This window comes from Tauraco erythrolophus, chromosome Z, assembly GCF_009769465.1.
Source record: "Tauraco erythrolophus isolate bTauEry1 chromosome Z, bTauEry1.pri, whole genome shotgun sequence".
NCBI classification, from domain to species: domain Eukaryota; kingdom Metazoa; phylum Chordata; class Aves; order Musophagiformes; family Musophagidae; genus Tauraco; species Tauraco erythrolophus.
Window position 1 is genome coordinate 52060470 of NC_141496.1, and position 14461 is coordinate 52074930.

At 43.7% G+C, this 14461-nt stretch overlaps 1 protein-coding gene across 4 annotated transcripts in view; it reads right to left on the minus strand.

Moving 5' to 3' along the window:
• SEMA6A (semaphorin 6A) overlaps positions 1-14461 on the minus strand; it is a 63094-nt gene that overhangs the window by 14713 nt on the left and 33920 nt on the right. For 2 of the 4 annotated variants that reach the window (XM_086628746.1, XM_086628745.1), the window contains one exon: positions 8730-8894. The exons of the other annotated variants lie outside the window; for them this stretch is intronic. In XM_086628746.1, coding sequence (XP_086484872.1) covers positions 8730-8894 — 165 coding nt within the window. The remainder of the gene's footprint in view (positions 1-8729; positions 8895-14461) is intronic. 4 annotated transcript variants of the gene reach the window in all.

Consider the following 14461-nt stretch of genomic DNA (forward strand, 5'->3'; position numbering starts at 1 on the left):
CTAAGGATATTCATAAGAATGACTGCTTTCCAAACATGATGACATTTGTTATCTGTATTTAATGTTCAATAAAATTAACATGGCAAAATCTAAATTATGCCCTCTCCAGGTTTTTCTTTTTTTAATTAATGGCATGCTGTTAATCAGTAAGCACCAGCTCATCCTGACATAAAGAATTAAGCTTGCCTTTTTTACAGTCTTAAAGAAAACTATGAAAAAAAGAAGAGTCAGTCAGGATCCTTCCTACATACTGAAAGGGATGTTGCTACCATTCACTAAAAGGTTTCTATATGACCAGGACTGTCAATGTTTAGGTCATTGTAAAATCACTACAGGACATCTTACTTATTAATTAATATAATTATTGAAACTAGGCACACCTTGTATTAGAAAAATGAATTATTCAAATATCTTTAACAGCATATTGACATTTTAATTGTACACTGGCATTAACACCAAAAGGCGCTTTAAGTGTCTTTCAGCTACTAGATTTTCTGTTCTTAAATCCTTCCAAATTTCAAAGCAGTTTCAGAAATCCATTATTTAAACTGCTAGGTTGCCCTCCCAATCCAGCATCTTTGTATGGCGCAACGTCTCCCCATACTCAATGTGAACGCCACAAAAATGAAACTGGGTGTTACTCAACATCCTGTCCACCAATTATCCTTCGCTATTTCCAGATAGAGTAGTGGCCCTGTGGGGCCAGCATACCCTACAGTGAATTCCCAGCTCTTGATAAATATGTCAGTGCTACAAGGGTCAAACCAGAGCACGAGGCAGCCTGTGTTCCTCCACCGAGCTGTCCTCACCGGGTGCCTGCGGATGAATGCAGCTGGAGATCTAGTCCATCACACAATAGCTCTAATGCCCTGAACCCTGAGCAGATGTCTTGACAAATTAGATGTGGCCTCTTTTATTGAAAAAGCAGATCAAGGTCCCGGGGCAATGATGCTTTTTCCCTGTTTTAGCAAGACAAGCTTCTGCTGCTCATCGCAGTCTGGAAATGGATAGCCTGACTTTAAATCTATGCAAGCGGACAATTACAGGTCAAGGATACCTGCTGTTTCCTGCAGCCAAATTTGACATTTGATGAGCTCTATTTTAAACTTCACCCTTCTTTTATTTGTAGGATCCAGTAATTTGGGGACAGAAAAGCTCTGTTGATAGTTTTCATAATCAGGGGTTGCAGATCGACACAACCTCTTCTATTACCGATGACGGGTTTTTTTGGCTACCAAAATAGCAAATGGCTCTTGTTTCTAATCTTTCTCCTCAGGCTTCCACTTCTGCTAGTTAAATCTGAAATCAGTATTCTTAGTGAAATGTAGAAACATTTCGATTTCTGAAAATTTTAAGTTAGTGCCAGTGCTGAAGTATAGGCATTTCTTTAGGTGCGACACAGGCAGTTGGTGTGCGTTGGAATATACCCCTCCATTATTTTGATTTCCTCTTCTTTGACTATCTTTTGCAGTGAAAACTGGCTTTTTTTTATGTAAGGTTTGAAATGAAGACCTAGTCACAGAGAAAACACATGAAATCACTGCCCTGTATTCTATTGCAATCCCCATGTTTGATTAAAATTGGCTTTAAGGATGTGGCCCTGCTGAGGACTTAGCTCCTGCCATCTTTTCTGCACGCCTTGTCTCCTCCCTGTCTCCTTGCTCTTGTTCTCACAGAAACTTACAAAAACATAATGAAAACAAGCTTGAAGAAAGTCTGATGTCAGAAACATCCTTCCAGCATTCTTCTTTCATTAATTTTATATACAATTTCCATTTTATTAATTAGCATCTAGCTTTCTACTGCCACTGTTTGAACTTGAGGATGCAATCTGAGATGATTAGCTGTCTCTAGCTCTGGGAGCAGACAGCTCGTACACGCAAGACAGAACAGAGGAAGGATCAGTGTCATTCCTCGGGACAAATCCTTAATCCCAATCACACAGCCCTCCGGTGCATGTCACCAGATGCCAGCAACTCCAATGTAGTGAAGTCGTCAATCTTCTGAGATGTTTGCTAGTTATTAGCTTGGTCTGGTGACACAGGTATCTGGCCATTAAAAACTCTGCTGAGAAATGTGGTCCCACTTAACTGCTAACAATGGCTTTTTGGTATTTATCTGATACGGAGGTAAAATGGTGCTCCACAGGAGGTATGCTGTGATCAGTCTGAGACATTCAGTTCCTGGACAAGTTGCTCATTAGAGCCATTCTAGACAAATATAGGGTTGGTTGGTTGGTTGTAAAAAAAGATTTTTTTAGTATTTCACCCGAGCAGCAGTCTATGTGACAAACGTAAATAAGCCCCTCCTTTAGAAACAGGGATGTTTACAGTAAGCTGATGCTAATTTACCTAAGAACATTTTAGAAAAAATATCTATAGGACTTTGTTTAGCATAGACTCAACCAAACAACCTCTGTTTAAATCCTAACAGGAAAAGTAAGTAGGTTTTAATCCAGATGTGGATCTATAAAAGTTTAAACGGACTAAGTCCCATGTCACATTGCCTTGTGGAGGTGAAATCCCTTTGAGAAGCACTACAACTCTGAGTAACCACACCTCTTACTTCAAATCTCAGACAAACGCCACAGAATCATAGGAGGAATCAGGGCAAATTCTCTCCTCCCTTTCTCAGAGCATTCTTTTACTAGACTGTGGGCAAAAGACTTTAAAGTACAGTAAGTGAGGGATCTGGTCCGATTCAATCTTCAGTGTTTCCTCAGCACTTGAAACTGTTAGTGAACTGCAAAGTATTTGCTATCTGCCTTATGTCTGTGTGTATGAGGGTTTGAGACACGGGCAAGAATAGCAATGTTTGTGTAGTTTTCTCCAGGCACACATGCTTTGAGTGTATAGCCCTTCCTGAGCCCCATCCAGGCAAACTGACTGTGGTGCAGCTCCTTCTCCCATTAGTCTAAGGCTTTAGTTAGGACCAGTCAGTTCCTTCTAACACTGCCAGGACAATGACATGGATCAAATACAGAGTATTTGCTTCACCTTGAAAATCCAAACCCTCCTCCTCTAGACCTGCAAACACTGACCCAAAGGATAAATTTTGACAGATATTGTGCCACTTTAAACCCTCTTCTGATTTATTACAAAATGCCAGTGAGATAATAACAACTTCTCCCTGCTTCCTCTGATAAAACACACTTTGAATCTTTTAGATCCTCGCATATATTAGCATATAACAACATTTTTGTGTAAAAACATACTCTGCAAATACTCTTCCTGGTGCAAAATTCAGCCCTCCCATGATGAACACCAGTTGTTTAATTTATGCAAAAAAGGGTCCGAAGTTCTGCTTTGCCACAGATTTTTTTTTTCTCTCATTTCATGTCTACTTGTAAAGTATCTTGTTAAATCAGCACTTTACATTCTTTATCACAACTGTACCTGAAGTTTGATATAATTCTGTCTCACTTCTGCAGCAGAATCTGCCTGAACATTTGCAGACTCTCCGGAGACAAGCATTGTCAGCACTTGGCAAATCTTTCAAGTAGCGATAATCACAGTAAAATTTAGTAACACTGCCACTTGTGTACAATATGAAATATCTTCTGGAGTCAGGTTTTGAAATGAACAGCCCTTGGGCTTCCCAATAGCACAGCCTTCTCCAAACAGAGGAGCTGACTATTGCTAACGATATCTAATCCTGTACCAGAGGAAGGGCTGCAGTTATTAATAATAATACAGATTCTATAATCTATAAAATAATAGCTTCTACCAGATACTGTATCTACAGGAGCATTCTTGACATCCAAATGCACCAGCAACTCTTAGCTCTGTAAACTGCATCCATCATATCTCGCTTCTAATCGGCATTTTACCATTGTTCATAGAATCACAGAACGGTTTGGGTTGGAAGGGACCTCAAAGATCATCTAGTTCCAACCCCCCTGCCATGGGCAGGGACACCCTCCACTACATCAGGTCGCTCAAAGCCTCATCCAAGCTGGCCTTGAACACTTTCAGGAATGGGACATCTCCAATGTACATTGTTACATGGAATTTGACAAAAGCCTTGTTAGGGAAAGGAGATACCACTTCATAATCTTCACTTAATGAGTGCTGAGACAAGTAAGAACACAACTATTAAGCCCGCTAACAGCAATGCTACACTTCCGTCATTCAGTGCTCAGCTCTGCCACGTCCACCCGAACGCTGCGGAGAAGAAGCTGTAGCAGAACCACGACATGGTAAGCTGAATTTGCAACCCATTCATCAAGCCGTGATTAAGAGGCAGGCTCCAGGCATTTAGGGAGCGAGCGAGAACGCTGAGCAGTCGGGCGCATTTGCACTATCAAACCCAGGACTTGGAAAGCATGAGGCGTTTTTGAAAGGAGGCAGGAAGCATAGGAGGCAGCAGAGAAGGGCAGCAGGGTGACGGGGGGCAAGGCCAGCTATTCCTGAAGAAAATCACTTTGTTTTCTTCACGCAGGCCTGTCTATGACCAGCATGTGTCTACTCCTCCCTTCGTTAGTGGGACGACTACAGAGAGAGACGGCACTACAGTACTACTGGAGTGTAGAGGGTAAAGCCTTGGAACGCTCCAGAGGAGGAGCGTCACGACTGTGGAGGGAGGGAGACCAAGTACAATGGCAGCAGGGGCAAGGTTAGACGGTGAGGTTAGGGAAACCGTTTCAACAAAGGTGAGAAACACGCAATTAAATTAACACTAAAACACAGCAAGAAAGGAAACAAAACATAAACATACTCTAGAACATGTTTTTTTTCTTTTTCTTTTCTTTGTCTCTTTTTTTTTTTTTTTTCTTTTCTGGAGAGGAGATGGAGGAGGAGAGAAAAGAGGGGTGCAGTTTGCCCAATCAGAGCTGGGGTTTTTTTGTTTTTTTTTTGTTTTTTTTTTTTTTGTGTGTTCTGCAATAGGAAGGGTAAGTCCCTTAATGGCCAAAATGAAAATGCCTGCAGGATGGCAACACATACTTCTCAGTCTATGGGTTGCACCACACATTTTCGTCTTGGCAAGAAATGTGATGTAGCTCAGAAACAACAATCCCAGAGTATATTTAGCTACTAAAGCTGTGGCACACAAATGTCACATTCCCATGAGTCAACCCTTTTAAAGAACCCTCTCTTCGCGCCCCCACAGATATTCCCCGAGATGCCTGCACTGAATTAAAAGTGAAGCATATGGATGGATGTGACATCATCAAAGCACCCGTGTCACAGAAAAGAAAGCAGTGAGTGGATTCTGTACAATTAGTGCAATCAGTAAGAAGTCATTTGTGAGTCCAGGAAAAGAAAGAAAACACTGTCCAAAGGATTAGACACAACCAATGAAGTACACCACAAAGCACCTTGCAAAACAAAATGTTTTAAAAAAAAAAATTCTCTGTGAATGTGTGAAATTAAAAGAAATTACAGCAAAAGGGAAAACAAAATCTTGATAAAAGGATAGTAAGCGTAACATTTTGTAACATTTTCTGATTTAATTCTGTGTAAGAACTCTTTCCTTTGCCCTTTTAAAATAACAAATCAATAGTAATTTTGAGCTTGGACCGGGCAAGGCAAGGAGTAACAACACACAGGTAGATGGTAATGGCAAACAACCATGCGGTCACCTCTGCCGCCATTGTTTAGATTGTGTGTAGACTGCTTCCAGCTTTGTCAATATTCATAATTAGGCACCAAAGAATGCATGATATTTAAATGACCCTGTCAAGTGCTAATAAGGCTCTTTGGTAACCATCACTCCCTGGAGAGGGACCTATTGAATGTAAGCCACCTCATCAGTCAGTGAATTCAAGCGAAAATGACTAGAATCCAACAGCTACACATTTATTAATATTTTCACTGCATGCTTTTCTGGAAGCTGCTACTGGCATACGAGATGCTTTTAAGAGCTAGCTTTCCATCTATTAAGCATTGCTTCGCGAAAGATTTGTGAAGCAGGGACCCACACATAACAAACAGTGCCATTAAAATGCAGACGTGTCTTTGCATTCCTCTGGGTACATAAGGGGCCAGGCTTTCCACTTTCGCTGGTTTCTGAAGCTGCTCCCCTCTCTGACGCCAGCAGAAGAGCTGGGTTCAAGGATCTCCTCCTTCCTTCCTTCCTTCCTTCCTTCCTTCCTTCCTTCCTTCCTTCCTTCCTTCCTTCCTTCCTTCCTTCCTCAACAAATTTGCTTAAAGACGTTCCCTCCTCTCAGGGTGAAACAGAGAAAGACACCACTTACTTTCAGAAGAGGGAACACTCGATTTTCTAAGAAACATCCTCTCACCTCAAGCATTTTGAATACCAGATGTTGCTAGCAGACTGGACGGAAAAAGAAAAAAAAGCCTTATTTTTCATCCGTCAGCATTATCACTGATTTATTGCTGAGAGGAAAGGGAAGTGCTAGGTAAATCACACGCCATCTTTAGAAGAGCACACGGGCTTATCTGCCTCCCCTCCTCTACACACGTGATACCCAGAAATCACTCTTTCTGAATTGTCCTTCTGCAGCTGAAGAGCAATGGCTGAGGAATTAAAAAACGAGGTCGATATCTCAGACTGAGCTTAAGCAGGAACTACGAATCTGAGCTTTTGACTTCAGCACCCTCAGTCCCTTGCACCCTAAGTTACCGTTTTGAGTTTGAGTACTGCACCTGCCTGAAATTCTTCCTCTGCGGAGGCTCAGCAGCCCTCGGCTCTGCAGGGTGCAGAGGAGCTCTGTGCTTCACTCACCCGTAAGCCTCATCAGGTTCTAGAAATTCACTTTTTTGCTTTAGATTTGTAGTTATTCTCCCAGAATGTCTATAGGATTAAGCTCTGAAAAAAAATTGTTCGAACCGGGGCCACTGCTAAACCCCCACTGAAGGAAGAAGAGCAAATGGGAGTTTTTCCTTTTTTTTTTTTGTAGGAAAAGCTCATTGCTGGGAGGTGGGAGGCAAGTTCACATCCTCTGCCTGAGGGAATTCAGATCTTCATATTTCATTTCCCGCCATGAAGCCTAAAAGCCAAGGCTATTAGATTAATGCTTGCCATGGCATCTCAGGAAGTTTTACCACATCTGCCCAGTTTGACCGGACCCCTCAGCTGGAAAAGCGCTTCAGGCTTCATCTCTGCTGGGCGAGCCAGGTGATGCCCACTGCCTTCTTGGCTAGGGACCGTGAAAGCTCTTTGAGGTCAATCCTGGGGAGTTCAGTGAGAAATCCAGGACATCCCAGGACTGTGGGAGGCACCGTGTCTGGGGCTGTTGTGAATAACAGGTGCCGAGTTCACCGTCTGGGTCCAGATCGCCGCCAGCTGTTCGTGCTGCTCTGCTGAGGACTGTTCTGCGACATTAACGTGCTCATTACCCCCTGCTGAAAGTTTCCACAGCCAACGCAGGCAATCCAAGATTCACTGGGTCAGACGGAGGGGATGGAGGATGATTTAGTAACCTGCTAGTTTGGGCAGACAATGCAAAGCAGCAGGTCTGGCATGCCAGTAGCTTCTCCAGGAACAGCTGATGCTTTTATCTAATGAGTTTTTCATGTAAAATGCATGAACGATAGAGACTGGAATCCACATTTCAATTAATATTTTAAGTGTTTTATATCAAGTATTCATAGCAGAAAGGACTGAAGCTCATGTGTGTTCTTGCCCCTGGTGAGTGCCCCAACCACTCAGCAAGTGAGTTTTGCTCCTACCCATCCTCCTCCCGGCCCACCAAGTACTTAATTAGTCCATACAGAGAGAAACATCTTCAGCAGAGAAGAAATTGAACGTAGTGATCTAAGAACACCCTGGAGAAGAATAGCAAGGACTCAGATCTCTCTAGGCAGTGGAGCTATTTGAACCTAAGTCCCCTATTTACAAAGGATCCATTTTAACCTTTTGAGACATAGATTAAAAGGAGCTGGGAGAATGATGGAGGGCCAAGACAGAATGAGGGGGCACCACCGTCCTTACAGTGGAGAAAAGCTTCTCCTTCTCTAAGCATGTTCAAGTGGCATATTTAGGTAACTCTGCCTAATACTCTGTTATGTAGAGCAAAGGGGGACTGGAGGCCCAATAACAGGACTGTCACTCGTATTAGACCCAAGTGTGCTTCAGTACAGGGCTGAACATCGTGAAATGGCACTTCAATCCTAACCTTTCGGTGCTTTAAAAAAGCAACACTGAATTTCTCTCCACCAGCAGTTACCTTCGTATCTTTTAAAATACACTAATGACCTCCTCAGCCCCCACTCTCAAAGGTATTTGATGCTCAGGTCTCACTGAAGACAGCAGGACTTGGGCTCAGTGGCTAGGACTAGCATCAGTTTCACTCCAATGGTTAAACTAGAGTAGACCTTCAGTTCCCCTGTCTGTAGTGGAGGAGAGACAGAAATAATGTGAAATTAGCCAAGATCTGCTGTGCTGCCCTGGGGATTGAGACAAAAAGGCAATATAAAAGTGCACCTTTGAGAACAATGGGAAGCCACGGATCTTCCTCCGCCAGACAACGGGGGAGATCAAGTTTAAAGAGAGCTAAATCCCCGCAGCTTCCTTGCTTCCCGTACACATGCGCAACACACGCTGCAAAGGCATACGCTTCTGTTTGTTCCGTGTGGTTTCCTCAGGCAGTGAACTATCTAGGACTGAGTCCGAGATTGGCTGTTCAGTTTCAGGCTTTACGATAAGCTTTTAATTATAGCACAGGAGTTTTATTACATGTTACTATGAGCCAGCTGGAAGCAGTTACACTTTAGTCCTTTCCCCCCCTCCCTCCTCGCCACAGGACGTCATTTCCAAGGCCTTACCCTTCTTGTCTTGATGATTATGGGATGAAACTGCCACATATGGATCTGTATTTTCAGATGAACCAAGCGGATCCTTCCAATCCAGCATGCGTCCCCTAGCATCATAACCCTGTCGAGCGCGAGAGTCGGAAGTGGTGGTGCTTGGGACTAGGGAACTGGAGTGTCCTGTTTACATTATAAATACAGGTAGGGAAGACAAGTCTCATTAGTCACTTACCACGCTGCCTCACCACGCTCAGGAGCACACGCAACTGCTTTTCTTCCGTGACGGGCAAATGTCCTGTCTCAGGCCGAGCAACGTTTCACGAGTTCTTGGAAGCATCGCCCCCGGGAATCGGGGGGACTGAACTCCCGACCGGTCCGGCGGACGGCGTTAAGAGGTGCGCGCATGCCTCGGGCACCTCTTAACCACCAAGCTCGCGGTTGGGGGCTTTTACTCAGCAGAATTAAACGTGTGTGGAAGCGTGTGAGCACGCTTCAACTGAGTCCAGCAGCCTCCGGCTGGATCCCACGCACGCTCCTGACTGACACCAAAGCGTCAGCCCACGCTCTCTGGTACGGGCTCAGTTAAAAAGTGATTTTAGTAACAATTTAAACTGGAACAACTTCTAACACGGCCGAAACAGAAGGGGAATGACAGCAGAGCTATGGAACAGCAATGTCAGTGGACCTCTGCCCCATGTCCCCGGGGACACGGAGGGCTGCCCAGCACCTGCGTGCTCACACTGCAGTATCGCCCTCCGGATGGGAAACGTGCAGGGCCCATTGGACGCTTGCACCCTCACTGGCGGTCCCGTGTGAGCTGATGGTCCAAAATGTCTCTCAGATAAGCAAGAAACCGAACATCCTTACTACGTGGATCTGCCCACCAACCCATGGGTCCAGCAACTGCTGCCACAGCCTCCTCTTAGAGCTCTTGCACACTCTTTTTCCAGTATGACTACTCTACACATGGTGACTGCTATCCTGGGTAAAGCTGACAAGCTCCTGACCAATTGAATACATCCCAACAAACAGCACGCTCACAGGACATGCCTTACTGGAAACACCGTGTGATTTTAACAGCAGTTCAACTGGGGCAGAGATGTCGGCACCCAAACGCTTGGAGTGGTTGGAGCCTGTGATCTCTTAAAGATGGCTCCAACCCAGACTTCCCAGTGGCTGGGGCTGTTCCATTGCTGCTGGGCAGGGTGCACCAAGACTCCATTCACATCACAACATTTTGAGCTTAAAAATGCACACGTCTCTCAAAGCTACCTTTTGGCACATGCACCAAAATGAGTTATTTTCAGCAGGACTCAAGCAGCTCTGGGCCTGGTTAATTTGATGTGGAGTAAATATAGTTCCCTTTACCTACTTCCCTGAAAGACTCCCCATCAACAAAGGGGGTTTTGAAACATGCTCAAACACAAGCTAACAGAATCAGATTATTCACAGACGGAATGGCAGACAACGCTTTCTCCTCAGATACCGCTGGACAGACTGACGGCAGCTCTCCTTTCTCCTGCCTCCTTTTTAAAAGCCTTGAAAATTAATTTTCCTCCCTTAGATCTGAGTCTCCCTTGAGAGGAGTCCAATCACCAGGCTACAGACTGCCCTCGCAGGGGCCCTCTGCCTGCTTCTTCCCTTGATGATGTTCCACTGCTCAGAAAAATAATTTGAGACTCACCGGGGCAGAGAGAGAGCAACGCAAGGAGCCCAAATTTAAAGTCTCATAGTTAAGGCATATAGCTGGGCAGGTAGAGACTGTGCTTCTGTATGTTATTTTAAACAGTCACTGGATAAGCGTAAAGCTTTCTGATGCTGCATCTCAAAAGGCTACTTCAGATGGCTTCTAAAACCATCCAGCTCCAGCTCTCAGAAGCACAGAGAGCGCTGATGGACCTAGGTCCCCAATTGCACTCTAGCAATTAAAAATCTAAATCATAGAATCATAGAATCATAGAATGGTTAGGGTTGGAAGGGACCTCAAAGATCATCTAGTTCCAATCCCCCTGCCATGGGCAGGGAAACCCTCCACTACACCAGGTTGCCCAAAGCCTCATCCAACCCGGCCTTGAAAACTTCCAGGGATGGGGCATCCACAACTTCTCTGGGCAACCTGTTCCAGTGCCTCATCACCCTCTGAGTGAAAAATCTCTTCCTTATATCTAATCTAAATTTGCCCTCTTTGAATTTAAATCCATTGCCCCTTGTCCTATAAATGTTGCTTATCAATGCTCCCAAGCTTTTCGATGCACCCATGTGTTTCATTTTATCCAGCCCTTTCACCAGCTTTGTGGATGAAGTCAGATAAAAAGCTGCAGCTTCTATTAAGATGCTGCTATGATTTAAAGAAGTCCTGCTGCATATTAATCATCTTACAGAGAAAGAAAATGTCTGTGCTCCTCCGTATATTCAGAGGAACCCTTTTGATTTAGCGCACAGGACTGAATATGGCAGTGCTGTGGACTGTGTTTTGCACCGGACACAGACACAACTAACTCCTGTGAATAGGAGGCTTAGCAGGGAAAATTGGTCAGATTCACAGCGTTCTCATCATGGAGCCAACCCACAGCCACTATGGCTACTCATTAACACAATTTAGTTCTGGACCTCAGGCTTAAGGCTTATACTGCCAAGGGCACTGCATTATTTTTCACCTGTCATGATAGGAAGTGTGGTTTCCTTCACCCATCTTTCTTTAATACAGCGAATTAGAGGCTGTATTTTGTTGAAGACAGAGCTTTTAATGTCACTCAAATAGAAAAGAAAAGCCAAACAGTATCCACTTCTAAAGAGTTTCGTAAGCCACAGCAGGGCTGAGGAGCATTGGGAACACATGGTTAGATGGATGAGGGACTCTGATCCAAATCCAAACGCGCTGCCTGCTCCGCAGCAGTCCTGCAGCAGGGCTGCCTGTTTCCAAAAGGACAGGTAGAGAGGTCCAGGGACTGAAAACATGTGCCCTCCTGAAACAAGAACACGCTGGAGCGTGAAAGCTTTCCCCTTACACCATTTTACGCTTGTCAAATCCTGTGCTCATCCCCAAGAAATAAGAGAAATAATGGCACAGAGAACAGGCCAGAAAATGGAAATGATGAGATTTCCATGTCTTCTTTTCCCTAAGGAGCAAACCACAGTGCCAGCATTCATGGGGTTCCAGCCTCCAAGTTAATACCCCATTCAGCAACTGCAATAACATGTACGAGATACTTGGTCAGCCTACAAACAGTGCTGCGCTCAACACAAGAAAGCAATTAGTCATAGCTTGATAAGGAGGTAAAAGAGGAGAAAATTTTGCCAAGTAGCAATCATATTTTATGCCTGTGTTTGAGAGCATTTATACGCCCGTATCTCTGTCCAGACACTTGCATTTTAGGTGTGCTTAAAGGGGGAATTCTAAGGAAAAGCCGTTAAGTATAGTTAAAGAAAAACATTTCTTAATACAGTAATCTAGAGGAAATACTTGCCTAAGGGACACATTTTCTGAAAAAAGATTTCCTGAACAAACCATATGCTGCAAACACACAGAGAACTTCTTCGTAATGGAAAGCTAAGGCTTTGTGAAGATATTAATGTGTACCAGATGGTTGTTAGGTAGAGAACGGTTTCACACGAACGCGAGAAATCAGTCTATTCGCTCTGTTATGGACACGTTAGTCTAGTACACACTGAGAAGACAACTTTCCACACCTAATCAAGATACGCTTTCTCCCACTTGATTCTGAGGAAGCAGGGCAGAAGAAGATTATACCTTAATAGCCTGTCCCACTTATGTCAGAGCTGTATTCTGCAAACACTACTGGGCAGTGGCTGCTCCCGTAAGCAGTATCACCGTCCCCCACAGGTGCCTGAAATGTCAGTCCCGCTGGGCGAATTTCACCTCTGAGCAGAGCGGCACCACAAACGTATGAGATAGATAGTCAAGTTTCTCTCATAAACAAAGACTGAAGTGGCAGGCAACCCAGTCCTGGCCCTCTCAAACACAGCCATTATTAAACCTTTACGACGTGCTGTATAGTTTGCAACACGTAGCAGGCGTGGTTTTTTTTCCCCATTACACCGTTTTTACCACTCTGACTGTGTAAATAGACTTTGCTGCAATTTAAAGAGGCTTTAGCATATCTGAGATGTGGCCAGTACCTCTATGTTAATATTGGTTAATACTTAAACATCTAAAAAACCCAATTCTGCCTTTGTTTTAAAACACATCACCTGAAAAATGGTAGACACAGTGCTTTGCAAAATTCTTTGTGGAAAGCAAACGTGTAAAACCAAAATAGACACACTTTAAAAAAAACCAAACTGTTTTAGGTGCTTCCATTATTTGCAAAAACTTTTCATTTGGAGTGCTGTAATCAAGTAACAGAAGGAGAGTAAAAGCACTTAGCGTCTACAGGCACAGATAATGATGCAGAAGGGCTGCACTCCTGTAACTATAGCTCGTTCTGAAGTGCACTTGTAAAATATAAGGTGGTTTTTTTTCAGGTTTAAAACAAAGACAGGGATTCAATACGTATTTGATAGTTCCTCTAATATGCACAAGTCATTAGGATCTCAGAGGTTAAGATGTCTGCACACTACCCTATTAACAGCTACAGCAACCTAATTAGACAATTAGAGGGAAAGGCTAAATCAATACTACAGAGGGAGAAAGGACTACGGCTAGGGGGTAAAATAAGGGCCCAATTCACTAAGAACTGATGTTCCAAAGGTAATTGAAGCTGCTTACAATTTTTCAGAGGAATCTAGCCTAATCTCCTTGTTTAAATATGTGACTCTTGCATCATTTCTCTCTGACCTTCCTCAGCCAGACCTTCAGCCTGCTATCTTCTCCTTGGTTGTCTAAAAGGATGCACTTGAACAGTCACCTGTGTGGACTTTGCACTTTACTTGTTTACAACCAACCACGTGAGACTGCCCCAGAAAAGGGCACCGACTTGCCAAATTTGGGAGGAGGCTGATGCCAAGAATACAAAGATTAAGGGCCTCATTCTCCTTTCATTCACGCTGCTACAGATTGGCAGATTGTCTGTTGAAGTGAGCTGATTTATATTGGAGTAAAGCAAGGGAATCAGGCCTTAAGACTTCTTTTGCAACTGGAGTTTCAGATGCTTTTGGATATATTTAGCCCACTGGATCCAAAAGCACCCTAAGCATTCACTAGGTTGGTATGCTGGTACACCCCAGTGTTCTGAGGTTTAAATACGAAATATCATTTATTTATGCATTTAACTGTACTCAATAATATTAAAATGCTCCATTTATAAAATTTTCATTTTCTAAAAAAAAAAAATCACTCAGAGCAGTCACTACAGTTAGCAAACACGAGCATGTTTACTGAGACTGGTTTACTACCTCATGCTGGAATTTTTACACTCCTCATGTGGAACATCAACAGAGGTGACTAGCACATTTCCTCTCACATTTTGCCATAGTAGGTGAAAAGAAAGATTGACTGCAATAATATCAGAATGGCTCTTTTAACTAAACCCATAAAAGGAAGAGCTGACTTGCTGAGAGACCACGTTATCAGGATGTACCTGAGAAGGGTCAATGAAATCATTCATGAAAGACATGGCATGAATGGGAACTAACATTAATGTTGGGTCAGCATTTTTCCATTGCGTCTGGCCATGGTGTTCTACTTCAAGAGCTGAGTTAATTCAGGGAGTTTGTCTTGTGGCCTGACATGCCTGGAAAGTAAAATGGACTCCCTTCTGTTATCCGTATTCCCTGGGACTGAGCTT